The sequence below is a fragment of the Garra rufa genome, chromosome 5 (genome assembly GCF_049309525.1).
Source record: "Garra rufa chromosome 5, GarRuf1.0, whole genome shotgun sequence".
Lineage (NCBI taxonomy): Eukaryota > Metazoa > Chordata > Actinopteri > Cypriniformes > Cyprinidae > Garra > Garra rufa.
Window position 1 is genome coordinate 32,498,760 of NC_133365.1, and position 21,240 is coordinate 32,519,999.

Sequence of the window (21,240 nt, forward strand, 5' to 3'; positions counted from 1 at the left end):
CACATGCACTCACAGAGAGAGCCAGCGAATGCGTCTGCATGTCTGAGTCAGTCAGTGAATCGATTCCTCTTCCAGTGGACCGAGCCAGACAGCAGCGAGCACCCAATTGAAGAGTATCTCTCCTGGGCTTGAGCACTGCTCAGAGCCACTGATTCCACGAGGGAACCGCAGACACTGGCAGGAGGTGGAGGAAAAGGGGAGGAGGGACACCGGTTAACAGATTAAAGCCCTCTCTGTTTCTCTCTCTCTTTCATTCCCTCCGAGTGAGGAGAGACAACTCTAGGCACCGCATGCTGTAATCACACTGCTTCTGTGTAATTTGCTCTTCTCAATTACTTGTCCTTCCTCCTCTTTTTTTTACACTGCTGCGGTCTGGAGGAAAGGCAGAGCACCATTTGAAAGGACTTGTGCGTCTCTTGTGCTGCCTCCTCTTTCTCCCGCTCTCCTTGCTCACTCTTGCTTTAAATGTAAGTGGAAGGTGGGATTGGGGGGAGTGAATTAGGGAGTGGGGATACACCGTTACAGCCAGTTGAAGAGATGGGCAAATCCAACAGCAAACTAAAGCCTGAGGTAGTGGAAGAGCTGTGCAGAAAGACCTACTGTGAGTATTGCTATTTAGTTCTTTCTTCTATTTCAAGTGCCATTTTGTGCTGGGTAATTGCGTTCTCTGTCTCTTTTTTACCCTTCTCTAAATTGAAGTGAGAACAACCTCTTTATATTTACTTTAAAACCATCTTTTTCATAAAGTTGCATTTGGCTGAAGTATAAGCTTAATGTAACCAAGCTGTTCTACCGCACTATTGATTGTTTATTTGTGTGTGTGTGTGTGTGTGTGTGTGTTTGTGTGTCCTACCTACTTATGAGTAGTTATGCTCACGTCCCTTTGAATCGAATGTGATTGTCATTTCGTCTCTGAGGTCATTGATTCTCCTTCATCACTAATCATATAATCATTAAGCGTGTTGTGACTGGCTTGCATCTCTGTTGTGAGAAGATAAGGTGGCTTCATGAACAGCTGGCAGCAACTCTCACGTCAAGTCAATAAGGTGTGGGGCTAACTGCAAATTGTGTTGCAACAATCCATCCCTGAGGTGGAGAAAGCATATTAGAATTATCATTATCACATCAGCTGGCTTGATTTAGATTGCTGACACGAGATGAGGCTTTGAGACCTTGCTAATGCTGCATATTAATCAGAGTGCAAAATAGGTGAAGCAAATTTTAGAGGGGAAGGTAACAGCGATCACAGTTATGATATAATTAGGTCTACATTACTAGATTAGCAACATCTGTTTAAGACTGTTTTTTTTTGTTGTTTTGTTTTAGTGTAAGGCCACAGTCACACTAGACTTTCTGTTAATTTACATCTATATGCATACAAACACAGGAGAGTGTAAATGCAAACACATGCAAAGAGGTTTGGTTATTTGTTGCGGTCACACAATGTGCAATTGTTTCAGAATATGCAGCAGGTAAGGATATGATATTGTGTTTACAAACTCGCATCTTTGAGGTTTGTGTTGTGAAAGTTCAGCCTTGAACTTGAATGTATATAATGGAAGTCAATGTAGCTTGACGTCTTTTGTGACTAAACTTTAGTGTACCAGAATTCAAGTCTGGTAACCTCTGACCTGTGAAATCCACATAACAAAAACATTTGGCCAGTAGAGCATCTAAATGTCACAGACTGACCTCTTGGCTCAGTACAAAGAATACAAATTTCAGCTGGGTGCTTTGCAGCATTGCAGTAAATTTTTATCATTTTTAATCGATTATTTACTATTTTACTCTCTGAAGTGTTACCTCATATCCTGCTGTCCACATTATGTTCTTAATTTGTTTGGCTTTTAGGAATAGATCTTTTAAAAATGTTTTCTTTAAAATCATCATTTACTAAAGATGTAACAATATCAAAATCTCACAATACGATAATTATTACGATATTTGAAAAAAAAAAGGCAAATGAAGAATTGTTGTACATTTTAAAGGTACATTGTTCTATCTAATGCACTTTGAGAGTTAAAAATTACTGTAAAAACTCCAGCCCATGTTCTTAACTAAGAAAACTTAACACAGAAAAAGTCAGTGAATTGACTTATACCTGAACTTTAAAGGGGACTCAACCCTCTTTTTATTTGTGATATACTGTCTCAGTCTAAATGACATTCACACTGGGGAAGCCAAACACATTAGAAAATAAAAATGATAACAATGACTCAAACAGCCATATATTGTAAAACAACTGCACTTAGTTGCATTTAAACCACTAGCTGTCAGCAATTCATACTTACTTTTATTTTGAAAAAACCCCCCAAACAAAACGTGTCTCACTACAAATCTGAAATGCTGCAATCATCTGCCATGAAAATAAAGCCTAACTGGTGGCCATTGCATTCCCAAATGTGAGTAAACTTACAGCGCATACAGTAAACAAGTTCACTGCATTTACTGTGAACCGAGTCGTTCTGAGGCGTGGAAAACACCGGATCACAAACTGATCGCCTGAACTAAATGCGCTCCTCACTTTGAAACACGCTGCGATAGAGCTATTAAGCCAAATTGTGCTTCTAGTTTCATATCGTCATGTGATCACGATAATTTCGAGACATCACGCAACATCACGATATTGATAATATTGTTACAGCCCTATCATTTACTAGATCTATCTCTTTGTGAGAGTTGATAACTTTCTTGATCTATCAAAGATACTTAATTTTCTTCTTACTATAGTGATAGTTACTTCTCTATTCAGCAGTTAGTATGACACTATGTTATTATAGAAATGAATATCTTTCTAGGCCTATAATTTAATGTATCAGTTCCCTATGACATTGTCACAGATCTACCTGTTACAAATAGGTAACTAAGTTACTATGTTCCCCTTTAAACTTCAATGGAATCTAAGCACATTCCGAGTGGTAGTGAACCGTTCATGTTTAATGAGCATCTTCAGAGGTCGGGTTTTGTGCACAGTGGGGGGTAAAGCAGGGCTGTCAAGAAATAATTTCCTGTTCCTTCGCTGCAGGGTTAGATCAGTGTGTGAGCAGCGCACAAATCCAACAGGCTTTCAATGAAACGATGTCTGCAATCGAAGCCAAACATCAAAGACTCATGTCAGTCACTGTTCAGAAAGCAAGTGCTCTGATCCACTAGTCACGGAAGTGACCTGAAGCTGTTTTTTTTTCATCCCAGTGTCGTTCTTCAACGTTGGTCAGGGTTTTTACTAAGAGAGATTGATTGAAAGTGTTCTGGTCTAACTGAGATCCATTTCAAGCCTCTTTGTTCTTTCTATGCTGTGAGCTAGTGTGGTCACACCAATTATTATTTCGAACCAGTTGAAAAATCTGCATGAATGTTTTATGAATATCAACCTAATATTACATCACGGAATTCAAAATGTGGCAAAGAAGAGTTTGAGATACTCCTTTCTTTGTGGCCTCTGTGCCTGATTCTTCTATATTAAGCTGATGAGCAGGATGACCTATAAACAAAGTTGATTCAATGTAAGTTGATGTCTGCATCCAATTTTACTTCTGTAATGTAAGATTATGCTTTTCCGAGTACAACAGGATATTCAATGAGGAAAACTGTAGGGTGGGACTTGTTTTTGGAATTGATTAGATTGTAAAAAGTGGGTGTTAAAGGAGTCATGAACTGAGAAATCAAAATGTCCTTAATCTTTTGATATCAAGGTTATTGTACTGTAAAAACAACAAGTTTCAGAACTCAAATGAGTCTAAAAAGAGCGTACACTGAAGCCAATCTGGCAAAATGACAGATTGTGAAATGTGCCACACTGTGATGTAATTGTGTGGCTAAACAAATTGTGGAAAAACAGTCTTTGCATTGCCTTCCTTCTGATTCCAGTGGGAAAGAGTGGATGAACTTTATTTTTAATGAAGTTCCAGACTGCGTCAGTAAGAACTTGGTTCTTTGGTCACTTCATTTTACCGCAGATTCGTTTACAAACAAGTCACAATTCGACGCAGGATTTTCAGAAAGACTAATACTAAAAGATCTGTTCTGACAATATTGGATCTGAAAAAACAGGACAGAAAATAACCTATTACTTCTAAGTTCTGATGTTTTCTGATGTAAAAATGTATCTTGATATCTTGATAACATTATAAGTGGACCTCAGAGAACAGTACAAAACAATAAAAAAGGCAGTTCACGACCTCTTTAAATTACAGATTTAGCCAGACCATTTGCTAAACCAATGGATAAAATGCCATTTGGCTATCAGTTAATTTTAACCAATAGCCTGCATTTCCAAAATGATGTTAGCGAAAAGGAAAGTTAATTTGCTATTATTGATCTAATTGTGAACAGTCTTTCAATGAGACTATGTCTGCGATTGAATCCAAACATCACAAACTCATGTCAGTCACTATTCACAAAACAAGTGCTATGATCCACTAGTCATGGAAGTGACCTGAAGTGTCATTCTTTAACGTTGCTCAGGGTTTTCAGTAAGACAGATTGATTGAAAGTGCGAATGAATCATCCATACATGTTTCTTCTTGCCTCTTTCTTACAATCAAATGCAAGCTCACATTCACATCTTCCTCCATCCAATCAACCAATCAATAGAATCAAGCCCTTATCCCTGTTTTTTTGTTTGTTTTTGTTGCTACTTCCATTGCATTGTGATTTTAAGGAATAGATAAATTGTGTACACACATCATGTAGCAAGCTTTTCTTGCAGAGAGAATGTACTTACACATACACAAATAACAGTTTTTTACATGCATGAAGCATTGAAATTAGGGATGCTCATTTCGGTTAATTTTCCTGACCGACAACCGCTGCTCGTTATCCGAACATTAACCGTTAACTGATAAAATTAGAATAATAAATTAGTTTAAAATAAAAATAGAATGCACGAGTATCTGTGATGATACATTAAAAATACAAGCAAATGTTTTATTTTAACGTGCAAACAGCAGCATACAGAGCAACAACAAAAACTGTATTGACATATACTTAAATTATCACGCATCAGCAGCGGTTCTGAGAACAGAGAAAATCTGAATGAAAAAAAAAAGAATAATATAAATAGGCCTACACTAAATATGTATAAATTAAATAACTACCTAATTAAGATGACAAAACTAAAACACACTGAATCCTTTTATGCGCTTTGAAGAACTGTACCGGTCTTATTCTTCTCGTCGGACATAAAAATATATAGCAGGCCAGCCAATACCTCAGTGTGCCTAGTTTTTAACATGTCCACATGCTGTACGGATAGGCAGGACCGCTGCCTGTTAACTCTTAGATCCGCGAAAAAAACGCCATCACAAAAACCCTTTCAATTTTCGGTTCGGGACTTCCATCCACTGTCATATGCGTGTGGAGAAGCGCGTGTTTTACAGCGTTCAGCAATAGCCAATCACAGACATGTATGTTGATTTGATTATCACTGTGGCCAATCAGAGGAGGCTATGTTACAATCCACTCACCAACCAAAGTGCCGGTTTCAGTTTTGCTGATTTCTACACTTTTGCGAACTCTCTTATTAAAACAAAGAAAGTGTTGGCATTATATAAATAAGAGATTAATTGTGCAGTGTAAAGGTTATTTTATTACTTTTTAATAACTTTATGAGATTGCGATGAACTACTCTAGGATGAGTGATAGCTTTCCAGTGATTGTAACGGGAGCGCCTATTGCGTACTTTCTAGACTATAATTCATTCAGAATTTGAATACATTCACTCACGGATTCACTCTCTGATAACCCAATAACGCCACTTGCCATTGAGTTGCATATACTACATCTGTTTAAGTAAAGGTGAAGCGAAATATGTCTGTACAGCCACACTGCACGTGTCGACACTCGCTCGTGAGTAAACAGATAACTTACAAATAGCATTATTTCTTTCACCATGCAGCGAACGTAAAAAAAAAAAAAGAATAGAAAAAAACCCTTTTAAACCGTTTAACTGATAGTAATAATCGGTTAAAATTCTTACTGTCGGTTAACGGTTAAACGGTCAATATGAGCATCCCTAATTGAAATATTTGCATTTCAGGAACAGCTTTATGTACACACACAAAAACAAACATTCAATCTGTAATCAAACATTAACAGGCCCTGTATCCTCTCTTTTCTCTCTCTCCTTCTGTTCCCACATCCTTCTTCAGTTTTTCTCCACTCCAGTCCTCTCTCATCTTTTCTCTTTCAGCCTGGTTGCAGCTTGTCTCTTCTTGTTCTCTTTGCCTAGTGTCCACACTGTCTGTTCCACTCACCTCTCAATCTTTGTGTCATTATCACTGGTTTCACATCAGTTATGTTAACCCTCTTCCCGTTCTCTCATCCAGAATTGTAACCTTTGGTTTCTCTAGATTGATTCGCTTGTCTAGTTGCAGACCAACAGCTGCCTATTTGGCCTAATGCATCCACAAGCTGTCTGTAATGGCATAATATTTTACTCAGATTGTTTGTTTTTGTCATCAATTCACACACTCTGTTCTGTTCTGGTTTATTTTTTACTGTCACCATGACGATGAGTTGGATCCACTGATCCAGTAAATAGTGCTAGTACATCTTCCACTGCTTCATAAGAAAAAGGATGATACATTTTCCATCCTTACTAGACTGCAGATTTATAAAAAGTATTTCCATCTGCTCTGCAAATGGTCAAGCATAATGTTTTCATTGGATTACAGTTATTGACATCTATCTGAACTGCTGATTCAGATTACTTTCCATAGATAGGGTGCATGTTGTCCCATTACTTTTTATAGCATTAAGGCCTGTTCACAATAACATCTATTCTGTGCTGTAAACATTTTAGATTGAATTCAGGCAGTTAATGCATCTGTTTAGACCAGGGGTTTCCAAACCTGTTTCTGGAGGGCTACTGACCTCCAGAGTTTAGCTCCAAACCTACACTCTTAAAAATAAAGGTGCTTTAAAAGGTTCTTCAAGCAATTCCATAGGTGTCACAAACGGGACGACCAAGAGTGAGGATCCAAATGCAAGGCTTTATTTTGATGATCGTAGACAGGCAGACAGGGTCGAAAACACCAGCAAACATGAACAGCGAAGATAATCCAATAGCGTAATCCAATAAACAAGCGTGGGTCAAAATCCAAGTGGGCAGTCCAAATGAAACAATGAAATGAAAACAAGAAACTAGAAAACTAAGACTAAGACTGGGAAAACAAAAACAGAACTATGGCTAGGGAACAACAAGGAGACTAGGAAACCTGAGAGCAAAGGAAAACGCTTGGTAGAGTCCGCTGGAGCAAAACAATACTTCGCGATGTGTGTGTGTGATGAGCTGGCTTTTAAACAGGAAGTAACCATAGAGGCAGCAGAGGGAGCAGCAACAGTCAGTGGGGGTAAGGGCTCCCTCTGCTGGCCTGGCGTGACATAGCCCCCCCCCAAGGAGCGGCTTCCAGACGCTCCAAAAAACAACAGGAGGAAACAGTCCAGGGGAGCGGTGGGGGGGCCAGGAGACTGAGGCAGAACAGGTTGGGCAAAGGCCCTCCAGAGCAGGGCAGGAGATTCAGGAGCCCTCCAGGGCAGGGCTGGAGGCAGAGCAGTCCTTTGAGGTGGAGCAAGAGTCTTAGGAGCCCTCCAGGGCGGAGCAGGAGGCTTAGCGACCCTCCGGGGCAGAGCAGGAAGCGTAGAAGCCCTCCAGGGCGGAGCCGAAGGCGGAGCAAGGGGTTTAGGAACCCTCCAGGGCGGAGCAGGAGGCGGAGCGGCCCTCCAGGGCAGAGCAGGAGGCGCAGGAGCCCTCCAGGGCGGAGCAGGAGGCGCAGGAACCCTCCAGGGCGGAGCAGAAGGCGCAGGAGCCCTCCAGGGCGGAGCAGGAGGCGCAGGAGCCCTCCAGGGCGAATCAGGAGGCGCAGGAGCCCTCCAGGGCGGAACAGGAGGCGCAGGAGCCCTCCAGGGCAGAACAGGAGGCGCAGGAGCCCTCCAGGGCGGAGCAGGAGGCGCAGGAGCCCTCCAGGGCGAATCAGGAGGCGCAGGAGCCCTCCAGGGCGGAACAGGAGGCGCAGGAGCCCTCCAGGGCAGAACAGGAGGCGCAGGGGCCCTCCAGGGCGGAACAGGAGGCGTAGAAGCCCTCCAGGGCGGAACAGGAGGCCGCATTATGGACTGGGACCTGGGGAGAACAGAGATAGAGTGAGGATCCAAATGCAAGGCTTTATTTTGATGATCGTAGACAGGCAGACAGGGTCGAAAACACCAGCAAACATGAACAGCGAAGATAATCCAATAGCGTAATCCAATAAACAAGCGTGGGTCAAAATCCAAGTGGGCAGTCCAAATGAAACAATGAAATGAAAACAAGAAACTAGAAAACTAAGACTAAGACTGGGAAAACAAAAACAGAACTATGGCTAGGGAACAACAAGGAGACTAGGAAACCTGAGAGCAAAGGAAAACGCTTGGTAGAGTCCGCTGGAGCAAAACAATACTTCGCGATGTGTGTGTGTGATGAGCTGGCTTTTAAACAGGAAGTAACCATAGAGGCAGCAGAGGGAGCAGCAACAGTCAGTGGGGGTAAGGGCTCCCTCTGCTGGCCTGGCGTGACAATAGGAGAAGGTTCTTTCTGTCCAGGTTCTTTAAAGAACCATCTCTTTCTTACCTTGTTATCATCTAAAGAACCTTCTTTCGCCACAAAGAACCTTTTGTGAAACGGAAAGGTTTTTCAGATGTTAAAGGTTCTTTAAGGAACCATTTAGACAAAAAGCATCGTGAAGCACCTTTATTTTTAAGCGTGTAATTAAACACACCTAAACCAGCTAATCAAGAACCTCAAAATCACTAGCTGTGTCTGAAATCGCTCCCTTAAAGGAAAGTTCACTTCCAAAATGAAAATTTCCTGATAATTTACTCATCCCCATGTCATCCAAGAAGTTCATGTCTTTCTTTTTTCAGTCGAAAAGAAATTAAAGGGGTCATCGGATGCAAAGTTCAGTTTTATATAAAACATAAATGTGTGTCGGCAGTGTGTGTACACAAACACCCTATAATGATAAAAATCCACCTAGTCATTTTTATTTAATCTGTAAAAATAATTTTCAATTCAAATCAAGCCATTCTCAGCTTCTTGACGTCACACAGGGAAGTAGACAAGAATGGCTTCTGTTGAAAAGAAAGAAAGGTGTTCTGTTGTTGGATGTAAAAGTAGTCGTCATTTACTCCTGACATCTAAACCACTGAAGACGCAGCGGATGGCTTTTGTTTGTGAAGGGGATGCGATTCCCGATCTATATAAATGCGCTTATTTCACACGAATCATCCGTGATCCAGCTTCACTTAGAGCAGGGTTTTTTGCGGCTAAATGCGACTAAAGTAAACAGGCTCATCACTCCACAGAGAGAAGAGAGGGGCAGGGCAAGCAGAGCTCATTAGCATTTAAAGCAACATCCAGCAGAACGATTTTTCCAGAGCTGATTTTGACAAGGCAAAAAGGGTGTTTTTTACATTAAAGTGCCCCTATTATGCCATTTTAAAGGTAGTTAATATTGTTGTAATAGTCTCTTAAAACAGTTTTACATGTATGCAAGTTCAAAAAACACTTTAGTTTTCTCCAAAATTAGATTTATTTTTACCCCGTTTCTAAATGATTCGTAAACGACTCGTTTGAAGCAGTTCGAAGAATCAGTCTCTCTAAACCCCTCCTTTCAGTGAGCCCTCACTGCTGTGATTGGTCAGATGGTGCAGTCCTTTTGGATTGGTCTACCGCTACAGCGCAAAACGAAACGCCCATTGGCATAACTGAATGACAGCTGTGGAGACCTGTTAATGCATAGAAAAGATAGCCTCGATTTTACCCTATCAATTCGAGCCGGAGTCTGACGATGAAACTGTTGAAGTGGCACATCGACAAGAAACTGTATTGCAAGCACGACTGGAGCAGGACGTTTCTCAGTGGGTGTAATATGTTAACTGTGGAAAGTGCTTGCAATTTGCTTTTGTAAGCGAACCGGGCACACCTCTACGTTGTGAACTTCAACACTGTACAATCCATAACACTGCGTTAAGCCATCGTTTATCATTATCATTACTTAAACTAATAAGGCAGACAGACAGTCAAGCTGCATCAATCACAAGACTTTTTAGACTACATTGCACTCACAGCTGAACAACAGAACTACAGAAACACAAGTTCGCCGGTTACCAAGACATGTGCGGGGTTGTTACACACCATAAAGTACACAAAGACGTATTTTGAACGATCGCTAGAAAATACAATTATTAATCATACTTACAGGTAGAAGTTCAGAGGAGCAAGCCGGTCCAAATAAACTGGGCACTGATCCATTTTTTAAAACCAAGCGTTTGGTGAATCTCGCGTTGTAACGTTACTCCCCAAGATTGGAAAAGCAGTCATCAGTAAAATGACGCGAACACAACACAAGATTGGCATTGGACTGCTGAGGTGTTGAAAAAATTAATGTTAACCACTCATTCTTGATAGTTTCTCACAGGCTGTCACAGCACAGGGCGTCTTCTTGACATGATGTAATCCACGTGAAAATGGTAGGCCTACTGTTTGTGGGCGGGCAAGTTGTTCGCGAAATTGAACGTGGGCGGACATTACGCAAATGTGTAGCTCGTGACGTGTGGCCGTTACAGAAAAAAGATTCGAATTGCTGACGACTCGTTTAGGCGAATGTGAGCCGACTCCTTTTTTTGTTAGACAAAAACTTTATTTATAGTGCACTGTCGGCGTCACAACTTTGCAGATAGTTTATGTTCACATACAGCTACATGACACACTACATGAAATATCATATTTGAAAAGGCATAATAGGGGCACTTTAACATTGAGAATTTTTAACCAAGGCATGTTATAGACTTTTCATTAGGACCCTAAAGAATCATATCAACTTGTAGAAAAGGGCATTCGACCCTTTAAGGTTTTTGAGGAAAACATTACAGGATTTTTCTCCATATAGTGGACTTCAATGAGGACCAACAGATTGAAGGTCCAAATTGCAGTTTTAATGCAGCTTCAAAGGGCTAGCTGTCTCTAAGGTAAAACAACATTGTCTGATTTTGAAGTTGGAGGAGAAATTGAGATGGAGTTTTTCACCTACCCTACCCTTTTTAACCAAAGTACACAAATGAAGAACTAACCACACGTGACTTTTCCTACAGGATTACGCAATGCGTGAAGATGCGCATCGCAGGCCTAGCACAAGATGAGCATTTGTGGTTAAAACGTAACCATTGAAGTCCACTATATGGAGAAAAATCCTGGAATGTTTTTCTCAAAAACCTTAATTTCTTTTCAACTGGAAAAAGAAAGACATGAACATCTTGGATGAAATGGGAGTGAGTAAATTATAAGCAAATTTTAATTCTGAAAGTGAACTTCACCTTTAAATAGGGCACTATTTGAGGGGACAGCCATTTGTAATGGCGGACGTTATCAGGTGCACTCATTCTATCCCATAACACACTTCAATAACAAGTGGACAACTTATGTACACTCAATGGCTATTTAAACCCCATAATGCACTGTGAGGGTCATACTGAATGAACTTACATGCCTCGCCAGAAGATGACGCCTGTAGCTGAATCATCAATCCATCCATTTTCTGCTTGTCCAGTGTGGGTACTACAAATGTTTAAATGATTATTAAACAGCAAGCACAAACTATGCAAAAACGACAACTCTTCTGGAGCTCTTAGGTCCAAATTCACTTGCTCGTTTTCATTCACTCCTTCAACTAGACTATATTAGTGGACTAATGTAGGTAATCATGTTGGAGATGATTGAAACTAAACTCTGCAGGACGTTGGCCCTCTAGAAGTAGGACTGGATATCTGTGGTTTAGACCAATGCAAACATTCACGTCGTCAGTGTGCTGTTTTGTTTTTCACAGTGAGGGTTCTGATTGCTTTTCCATTACACTGCAAAGACAATGAGACTTGCACTTTTTGTCACATGACCAGCACCACTGCTGTTACATAAAACAACACTATCTCGTAACCAATTCATATGCATTTTACGAGGTGGCTAATTCATACGAATTCATACGACCTCACTGGTACGATTTTGTACAATTTGTCTAGACCGTTTAGCAAATATCGTACAAATTCATACGAGTGAAGTAGCCACCTCGCAAATATGTACGAATTGCCATGAGATCAAGTTGCATAAAACTATTATTTGGTGGCAATCAGAAACTGACTGTTTTGCTAAATCATACCAAATTTTTGTGCCAAATACTTGTTTTAATGTAAACAGGCCTTTAGAGCTACTTCTGACATATCTGTTGGATGAAGATAATTGAGATTCCATTATTGCCCTATGTTGTGATCTCTGTACATTGATTGTGTACACATGCATATAGGTGTTTGTGAGTCAAGAGAAGGCATCTGGAGATCCGGAAAGAGATAGACATGATAACTTACCGGTGGTGATGGCAACCAGATCTGTCAGCTGGTCTGAAGTCTCCAGTTTAGCCCCGTCTCCTTCGCTGCCGCCTTCACATTGAGTTTATGTCCACAAATAGGCTTAATCAAATATCACAGTGGGTGGCCCAGGGTAGAGGCAATACAGCAGGCATGATGTAGAGGGAGATTTACCGAGAGTCTGCTTCACAGAATGTGGCCCACACAGGCAGCCTGGCAGGGGATGTCCTCTGATTCACATAATCAGCAATGCACTGCAGTTAGCTGCAGATTCATAAAGTGTTTCTATTGATAAATCGACTGAGTACTGAGTACTTTTCAGTGCATATTACTCAATTTAGTCATAAACATTGGGAATATAGTATGCAAGCCCAGTGGCACTGAGATCTCTACAGCATTCTCTTCTTTTGTTCGGAGGCTGTGTCGTAATTCAAAAGAGATAGTTCACCCAAAAATGAAAGTTCTGTCATTAATTACTCACCGTCGTGTCGTTCCAAACCTGTAAGACCTTTGTTCATCTTCGGAACGCAAGAAAAGAAGAAATTGTTGAATAAAGTTGTTATTTTAGTTTTCTTTGCACACAAAAAGTATTCTCGTGGCTTCATAACACTGCGGTTCATAACCACTATTTTAATGATGTCCTTACTACCTTTCTGACCTTGAATGTTTCAGTTGCGTTGCTTTCTATGGAGGGTCAGAAAGCTCTCAGATTTCATCAAAAATATCTTAATTTGTGTTCTGAAGATGAGCAAAGCTCTTCACTTTGTAAGCTGTAGCAAAAGTTGTCTGATTTTTTTTTATTTTTTTTTATTTTATGGGTGACTGCAGGTGGAACTGTCACCTCCAGAGAGCTTCAGTTATACAGGAAAGTTGAAAAATGCCCATGACCAGAAGCTTCCCGATCACTGCAGGACTGAATTTTTTCTGTTGTTTTACATTCGTGCATATTCATAGGAGTAAGAAAACCTACATTAGTCATTAATTTGTCTAATTTTCACCTCCTGTTGTAAGTGGTAAGATCAAGCATCCCTTACGAATCTGTCTGGTGCTGTGTGGCAGATGTGAGAAGAAAGGACATTTAAAGAAGTAGAAACTGGTAAAGTTTTCTCAAGACAGACCAGGTTTGAGCTTCAATGTTGCATAGAGATTCTGGCCCCACCACACCCCCTTCCCCCCAACCCTTGAAGGTCAATGGCGCAGACTTGCGATTTTGTTTACTACTCGTACTGAAGCGCGTGTGACGCTTACGGTGATTTTAACGTCTGCTACCTGACTAAATGACGACATAAATACATGAACAACATCCAGAATTGCTCTGAGTCACTACATGAGAATTTGACTATTTCATTTGAGTAAAACTATCCTCATATCATATAGCCAACATACAGAAATTTAAAGGTATTCACGGCAACCCGTCAAAATAAAAGTTAGGTTTAACTTCACATTGTGGCATAAATATATTTTTGTTGTTCAGTAGAATGTATGTACTACTACTAAGATTAATAAAACCTTGTTTTTAAAGAATAATCATACACAATTTCTTGTTTTAATTGTAATATTAAATTCTCTATTTGCCAAAAAATTAAATTAAAAGATAAATTAAATGACTGTTTTATGCCTTAATTTGATAAACAGAAAAATTTAAATACACAACACAGAATTTCTGAAGGGAAAAAAATCATAAGGCTATAAATAAAACTTGTTTTTATGCTTTCAAATAATTAGACTTGCTAAAACACAGAATTTGGTAACAATAAAACATAAAACATTTCATAGGACCCTAAACATGTAATTTAAAAAAAAAAACTTTTAATACATTGAAGTTATTGTTTAAGTTTCATGATTTTAAATAATTAGATATGATTTTCATTAATAAAATTTAATTTAACCATTAAACCCCACGTGATCCTGGACCACAAAACTAGTTTTAAAGGGATAGTTCACCCAAAAATGAAAATTTGATGTTTATCTGCTTACCCCTAGGGCATCCAAGATGTAGGTGACTTTGTTTCCTCAGAAGAACACAAACAAAGATTTTTAATGAAAACCGGTGCAGTCTACCAGCCAAATAATGTGAGTGGATGGGCACCAGACCTTTAAAAGTAAACAAAAACACGCACAAACAAATCCAAATTACACCCTGCGACTCGTGACGATACATTGATGTCCTAAGACATGAAACGATCGGTTTTTGCAAAAAACTGAACAGTATTTATATCATTATTTTACCTTTGATACACAGCCACGTCCATCTGTCCTGAGCACGAGTTTAGCAACCGGCTCGTTACACGTGAACGCGCTCTGGCTCCGTAATTAAATAAATATTTTCTATGTGCTAGCTATTGAGATGAACAGCTCTGTGAAACAGCCAATCAGAACAGAGCTCACCATTTACAACCCTACAAATCCTAGGGTTGTAAATGGACCTGTAAAACTTTTTTTGCCCTTTCCTATGCCATATACCTTCTATGTAGATGTCAAAGAACAATTTAAAATATTGTATAAATGCAATCATGTTCTATGGTGATATTTTGTACATTTTCTACCATAAATATATCAAAAATTTGTATAAAAGTATTAAAAGTAATATGCATTGATAAGAACTTCATTTGGACAACTTTAAAGGTGAAAAATCTTTTATTTAGACTTTTTGTACCCTCAAATTCCAGATTTTCAAATAGTTGCATCTCAAATATTGCCATATCATAACAAACCCTACATCAATGGAAAGCTTATTTATTCAAATTTCGGGTCATGTCACATATATGAACAAAAACATCTTTGTGTCAGTACCTTACATGCTAGTGTGTCTTCCCATCATTTGAGTTATAAATCAGACATAAAACGCTCTGACAGTGCACTGGCTCCCAAGGTAGTGGATTGTTCATTATTTTTAGCCTGTCTTTGTCTTTTGCTCTTGGCTTGCTCTTTTGCTGGTCTTAATTTGCTGCCACATCCCACGATGGCTGACAGTGAGGGGGAGTGGTATTGTAGAATGAGTAGAAGACAGATTAGATGAGATGTTTTGGGGTTTGTTGTGGGCTGGGTTATTATGGCTTGTGAGGAGTATCTTATCTTGAGTATCTTATTTATTCCATTTTAAAGGAATAAATAAGTGTTGTTGTTCTAGTGTTGTTATTTTATTTCCTCTTTTGTTCTTTGTTGTAGCAGATGGAGAAGGATGTAGTAGTAGGAGTCATGTTGGGTCATATGCGGTGATGAGACACACCTGTGTTACCATGACATGTTCAAAGATTTAAACATAAGAACTCTGCACCATTGATGCAAGTTTCTTTAGATACAGCAAGATGCCATAAAAGACCAAACACATCCATCTAGCGCATATAAAAAAAGAGTCGCTGAATTCACTTGATAAAAGTGCAGAATGAATACATATAATGTGTAACTGTATTTTACATTTTCATTTATAGGTCCATCCACTGTAGCACTGGATCTAAAAGCATATGTCTGCTCATGTGTATGTATGAGGAATAAATCTTTGTGGAAAAGCTCTCTCTGCAATGGCTCAGAGGCTGTCAAATGTAGTGACAGTGTAGTGACAGGCCTGATGTTAGCTGTGTTGACATGGCAGTCTGCCTCTAAGCTGTGAGAGACAGCTACAGCAGTTCTCCTGTCAGGTTTCCACGTTTCCCTGTCTCCATTCAGCTACTCAGCAGCAATATGATGTTGGTTATCTACTGGAATTGCAATGCCAATATTTCACTTGTTTCTTGATCTATCTGTCTTTCTTTCCATCTTACAAAATTCTATATTCAAGAGTTTTACATTGTTACAATCTGTTTCAAAAAAATCCTGATTTATATATAAATGAGGTTATGTGTGTGTTTGTGTGGTTCAGGTATACCCATATGTTATGGGGACAAAATGTCCCCCAAAGATGGCAATATCCCAAATCCTTGTCCTTGTGGAGACATTTCTGATCCCTATGAAAAAACAAGCTTATAAATCATACAGAATGAAGTTTTTTTAAAATCTAAAAATGCTGAAAGTTTACAGCGAAGAGTAGGTTTAGGTGTAGGGTTGGGGTAGGGCAATAGAAAATACAGTTACACAGTATAAAAACCATTGCATCTATGGAATGTCCCCATAAAACACAGAGAGTGTGTGTGTGTGTATATAACATCAAGATTTTTTAAACCTTCAAAAAAAAAAAAAAAAAGCCAAATCATTATTCAAAGTTTTACTTTAAAATTTTTTTTTTTTTTGTTAAAAATGGCACTCATTTCATTTATATACAATTTTTAGAATTAGAATTCAAATTCTTAAATTAAACTCAAATTAAATTCAAATTGTGCTTCAGAATTCTGCTCACTATCTCAGGTCAGAAGTTGATTTAGAACTTTATTCTTAGTTGTTACATTGGTCCACCAGCTAGACCAGCATCAAACCAGCATTACATAGCCCAAAGCATGTAAAGTTTTCATACACTGTAATTTTGAACAAAATATAACTGTCTTCTGTACTCTGTCTTTTGTCTTGTTCTGCCTGCAGTCACAGAGAAGGAAGTTCAGCAGTGGTAAGTGTGCTCTTTATGTCCTTTCTCTGTACCCATCCCTCTCATCTTGTCTTTCCTCATCATGAGTTTAATGTAAGATAAACAGGAAATCGATCAATCATTTCCATCCTTCTCCATTACTACTAATACTAGTGCAAGTTATTTTATTCTTACTGAGTGCATGGTTCTGACATGGGCAGAAACTGCTGCAGGTAGTGTCTGCTTTAGTAGATCAGTATGAATTCATGTGCTTGTGGTTTCACAATATATATATAAATTATTAATTCAGAAATCTCTTTTTTTTTGGGGGGGGGGGGGGTGCACTACATGACATTTTAAAACTTTAAGTCGTTTTACCTTATTATTGAAATAAATCTTTCTATTAAATTAAAATCTGACCTTATTCATACCTTAGTGTATTTTTGAAAAATATTAAAGAAATAGTTCACACCAAAATGAAAATTCTGTCATTAACTACTCACCCTCATAACGTTCCAAACCCGTAAGACCTTTGTTCATCTTTGGAACACAAATTTAGATATTTTTGATGAAATCCAAGAGCTTTCTGACCCTGCATAGACAGCAACGCAACTACTATGTTCAAGGCCTAGAAAGGTAATAAGGACATTATTAAAATAGTCCATGTGACATCAGTGGATCAACTGTGTTTTTATGAAGCTTCGAGAATGCTTTATGTGTGCATAGAAATAAAAAATAACAACTATATTCGACTATTTCTATGTCTCCACTGTGCGTTTACGATGTACAGCCTAGATTAGCTGCGCCTTGTTTACAAACTGAAGAAGACGAACACTATACTTAAAACAGTCTTTGTAAACATGTCTGAATATTTGGACTGAGAGGATGACTTGCAAGTTTTTTGCCTAGCCTTACTTATTCAAACCAGAATATACAGATGATAAACTAGGAGAGATAGACATTTTATATCTGAACACCGGCTTCTGCGACAGCAGCATCACACGCACACAGGTAAACACGCAATGGAGACTGACACAGAATAAGAAAATGTTGAATAAAGTTGTTATTTTTGTTTTCTTTGTGCACAAAAAGTATTCTGGTAGCTTCATAATGTCACATTGACTATTTTATTGATGTCCTTATTACCTTTGTTATACGTGTCAGTTGTGTTGCTGTCTATGCAGGGTCAGAAAGCTCTCGGATAAAAATATCTTAAAATATCTTAAATTTGTGTTATGAAGATGAACGAAGGTCTTACGGGATTGGAACGACATGAGGGTGAGTAGTTAATGACAGAATTTTTATTTTTGGCGAACTATCCCTTTAATAGATAAGGCAAAAAAGAAGGATCACATCATTGACCCATAGAAAACTTTCTGACAGCAAACACATCTCTTCTTTACCACACTGACTGACTCATCTTAGATCGCTGCCATCTAAGGAGTAGACAATGTTTTACTAAAGTACCACTTCATTAGATATAGATATTCAGTGCTTCTTCAGAGCTCAAATTTTGGCTGTGTTGAATCATCGTGTCTCTCTCTTTGTCTCTGTTCCCCATAAATTCTTAACTTCACATGCCAACATCTATACTCCTCCTGGCTGCTCAATGCCTCTCATGGCAGATGGGGAATGGTTGACTCTAGGCAGGGTGCCCAGTAGGGAAAGAGAGAAGGATGAAGAGAGAGAGAGAGCGAGAGAGTGAAAGAGCAAGAAAAGAAGACAAAAATGAGTGCCACGAACAATCCAAATAAAAAACAGAGGCAGTCAAATACAGTACACAGAGGACAGGAAAAGAAAGTTGTTGTAAGCCTTGTGTGACTATTCAGAAAACCTTGTACTTTGGTTATCTATTAGGGCAAGCCAATAGATACCCTATCTGTACTCCTTGTCTGATTCTTCTACTCAGAGAAGATGTACTGCACTGTACTTTGTAGATATGCTTCACTGGCATCTCACTGGAGTAGAGACAGGCACAACTGTCATGTGTTGAAAGCAGAGCCCCTTGGAGCTCAGTCTAGCGCTGATCAGATCGCTAAGCAGCAAGTGTAGACATGCCTGCCGGTCACGCACACAAACACATGCACACACGCAGCTCAAGGTGCGCATCGCTTTCTTCTTCTGTTTCTCTGATGATAGAAATACGTTTGTTGAGACCAGAAGTAGACTTGCCTTTGAGCTATCTGTATCGAGTCCTCAGAGGATCGGTAGACAGAGGCTTACAAATGAAATTTCAAAGTATTCCTGGGGAAGTGCATCAGATACATAGCGAAGGAGCGATTTGTCTGTTCAGTTGTTTATCAGTAGATGCACTAAAACTGTGTACAGGAGCTGAAAGTCTTAAACTTTGTTATACATTCTTAGGCAAAATTGTGCTTGTGATAATCGAAACTAGTAGAAGAGTTGTTGTGACATCAAAAGAGTTTTGGGAATTACAGCTGCAGTGTTGACTGATGTCTTCCCAATTAAATTAGAAAAAGATTTTAGACAAGTTATAATGCACAGTCAGTCATCTTGTAGACATTTATTTTACAATAACGTTTGTCTAACTGCACATTATATCACACTCATCAACCATTTTTGGGTTATTTGGCAACCCAGCACTGGGTAAATCTGTGGGAATAAAACTGCTATCAGTATGGCTGTTTACATCAAAAGCATCTTTTCTGTCCGATATTTTCAACCCGTCAAACGCACAGTGCAACCACAGCTGCCGCATATAAATATAAATAGCGCCTACTGTATATAGTCACTTCCGTTAGCTGGGACATATAATTAAAAAAAAGGAAATATGAGACTAAAGACGTTTTCCTGTTTCTGCATAATAATTTAAGAGGAATAGAATGCAATACATACCTTAATTTCATTCAGAAAATTTCCTGTTAGTCAAGTTGTCTGTCAGAACATAACACAAAAATATAGCTGCAAGCATCAATTACCAGGGATCAAGCGGTTTTAAGGCATTTAAGCACATATAAAAAAAAAGACATTACATGTTATTTAGCAAGCCTGTAACCTCTTAAATCAACAGGTAATTTGCCATAGAAATTGTATGTTTTTGAACTTTTACTATAACTATTACTGTGGTCTCCCTAAGACTTTGAATGTTTGTTAAGAATAACCTGTCGCATGTGCTCACCAGGTTTTGTGAAGTTTTGAGTTTTTGTTTAGGGTTTATAGGCTTTTTTGTATATTAGGACAGGCCTCCTTTCTAAACGACCCCGTTATAGCTTTTCAAAAGGGTAAATTTCAACATGTGTTTGATAATTATTGACATTTGTACTGCAGTGTTTTTAGGGATTAGTTTTTACCTTTTTTAGAAGGTTTTCACATCTTCTAAATCATTTACCGGTTTGATCGACAGCATTGGTTGTAGAGGCAAAGTTGTTCGGAACAAGGAGGGCTGTCATATGATACAAATATGATGTGTATGTGCGAAGATTGTTTGAACTTTAGGGCCCTGAATCAAGCAGGTCCACCGAGTTTTGTTCCGATCAGCCTCTGTTAACCTTGTCTAATAGGTGATCAAAGTTCAGAATACCCCAATATCTAATTAATATAGATTTAAACCATTGACCGATCCAAATTAAGTACTTTAGACAACAGTTTGATAAACATCATTTAAACATTTTTGTTTCTGAAATTTTTTTTGTGAACAATGTATGATAGCATATTCCAAAAAGTGTTCATTTGAAACACAAGTTAATTTGTTTTTCCTGCTAACACCTAATTAGTTCTGATTATTTAAAGCATTCAAGTTACTTATTAAATTGTGCAGCACATATGGCCATGTCAGTTCTGCCATCAAGCTACTGTAAATTAGCATAATGTCAAAAATCTTTCTCTGTGCATAGCAAGCCCCTCTGAGGAGGTAATGTATGATTAGCTAATGAAGTGTTTTGTAACCGCAACATATGCTGGAGATTTTTATAACTATTTTAAGGGCCATTTTGTACAAAATTGTAAATGTGAATGTGTAGGCAGAAAATTGTCTTTTCAGTGTGTGTCAGTTCAATATTTTTCCCCATGCACTGGCATTAGTATTCAATATTTCAAATAGTTAAGTTGAAACATTTTGCAACTAGCATGTCTGGGCCACAAATACTGAGAGAGATTCCTATGCAGAATCTTAACTGACATGCCTGGAAATGAATTTCCAATTGAAGACTGACATGCCCTGTAATATCCTGGGCAACCATTTCGCCCTTTGCCCCGAATTGCTCGGAAATGATCTGCAATGATAGTCCTCAGGTTTGTCAGGGATCAATTAGCATGCAGAAAACAAACAGCGCTGAAGTGTTGTTTCTGAAAATTACTGGATAGAGTGACAGAGGTTTAATTTATTTTGAAATACC

The 21,240-nt window shown here is 38.8% G+C and overlaps 1 protein-coding gene across 1 annotated transcript in view; it reads left to right on the top strand.

The window, feature by feature from the left end:
* Positions 1–21,240, top strand: part of ncs1a (neuronal calcium sensor 1a) — a 32,191-nt gene continuing 10,951 nt past the window's right edge. Inside the window, exons 1-2 of the mRNA XM_073839699.1 lie at positions 1–601; positions 16,903–16,927. Of these exons, the coding sequence (XP_073695800.1) occupies positions 538–601; positions 16,903–16,927 (89 nt within the window). The 5' untranslated portion in view covers positions 1–537. The remainder of the gene's footprint in view (positions 602–16,902; positions 16,928–21,240) is intronic.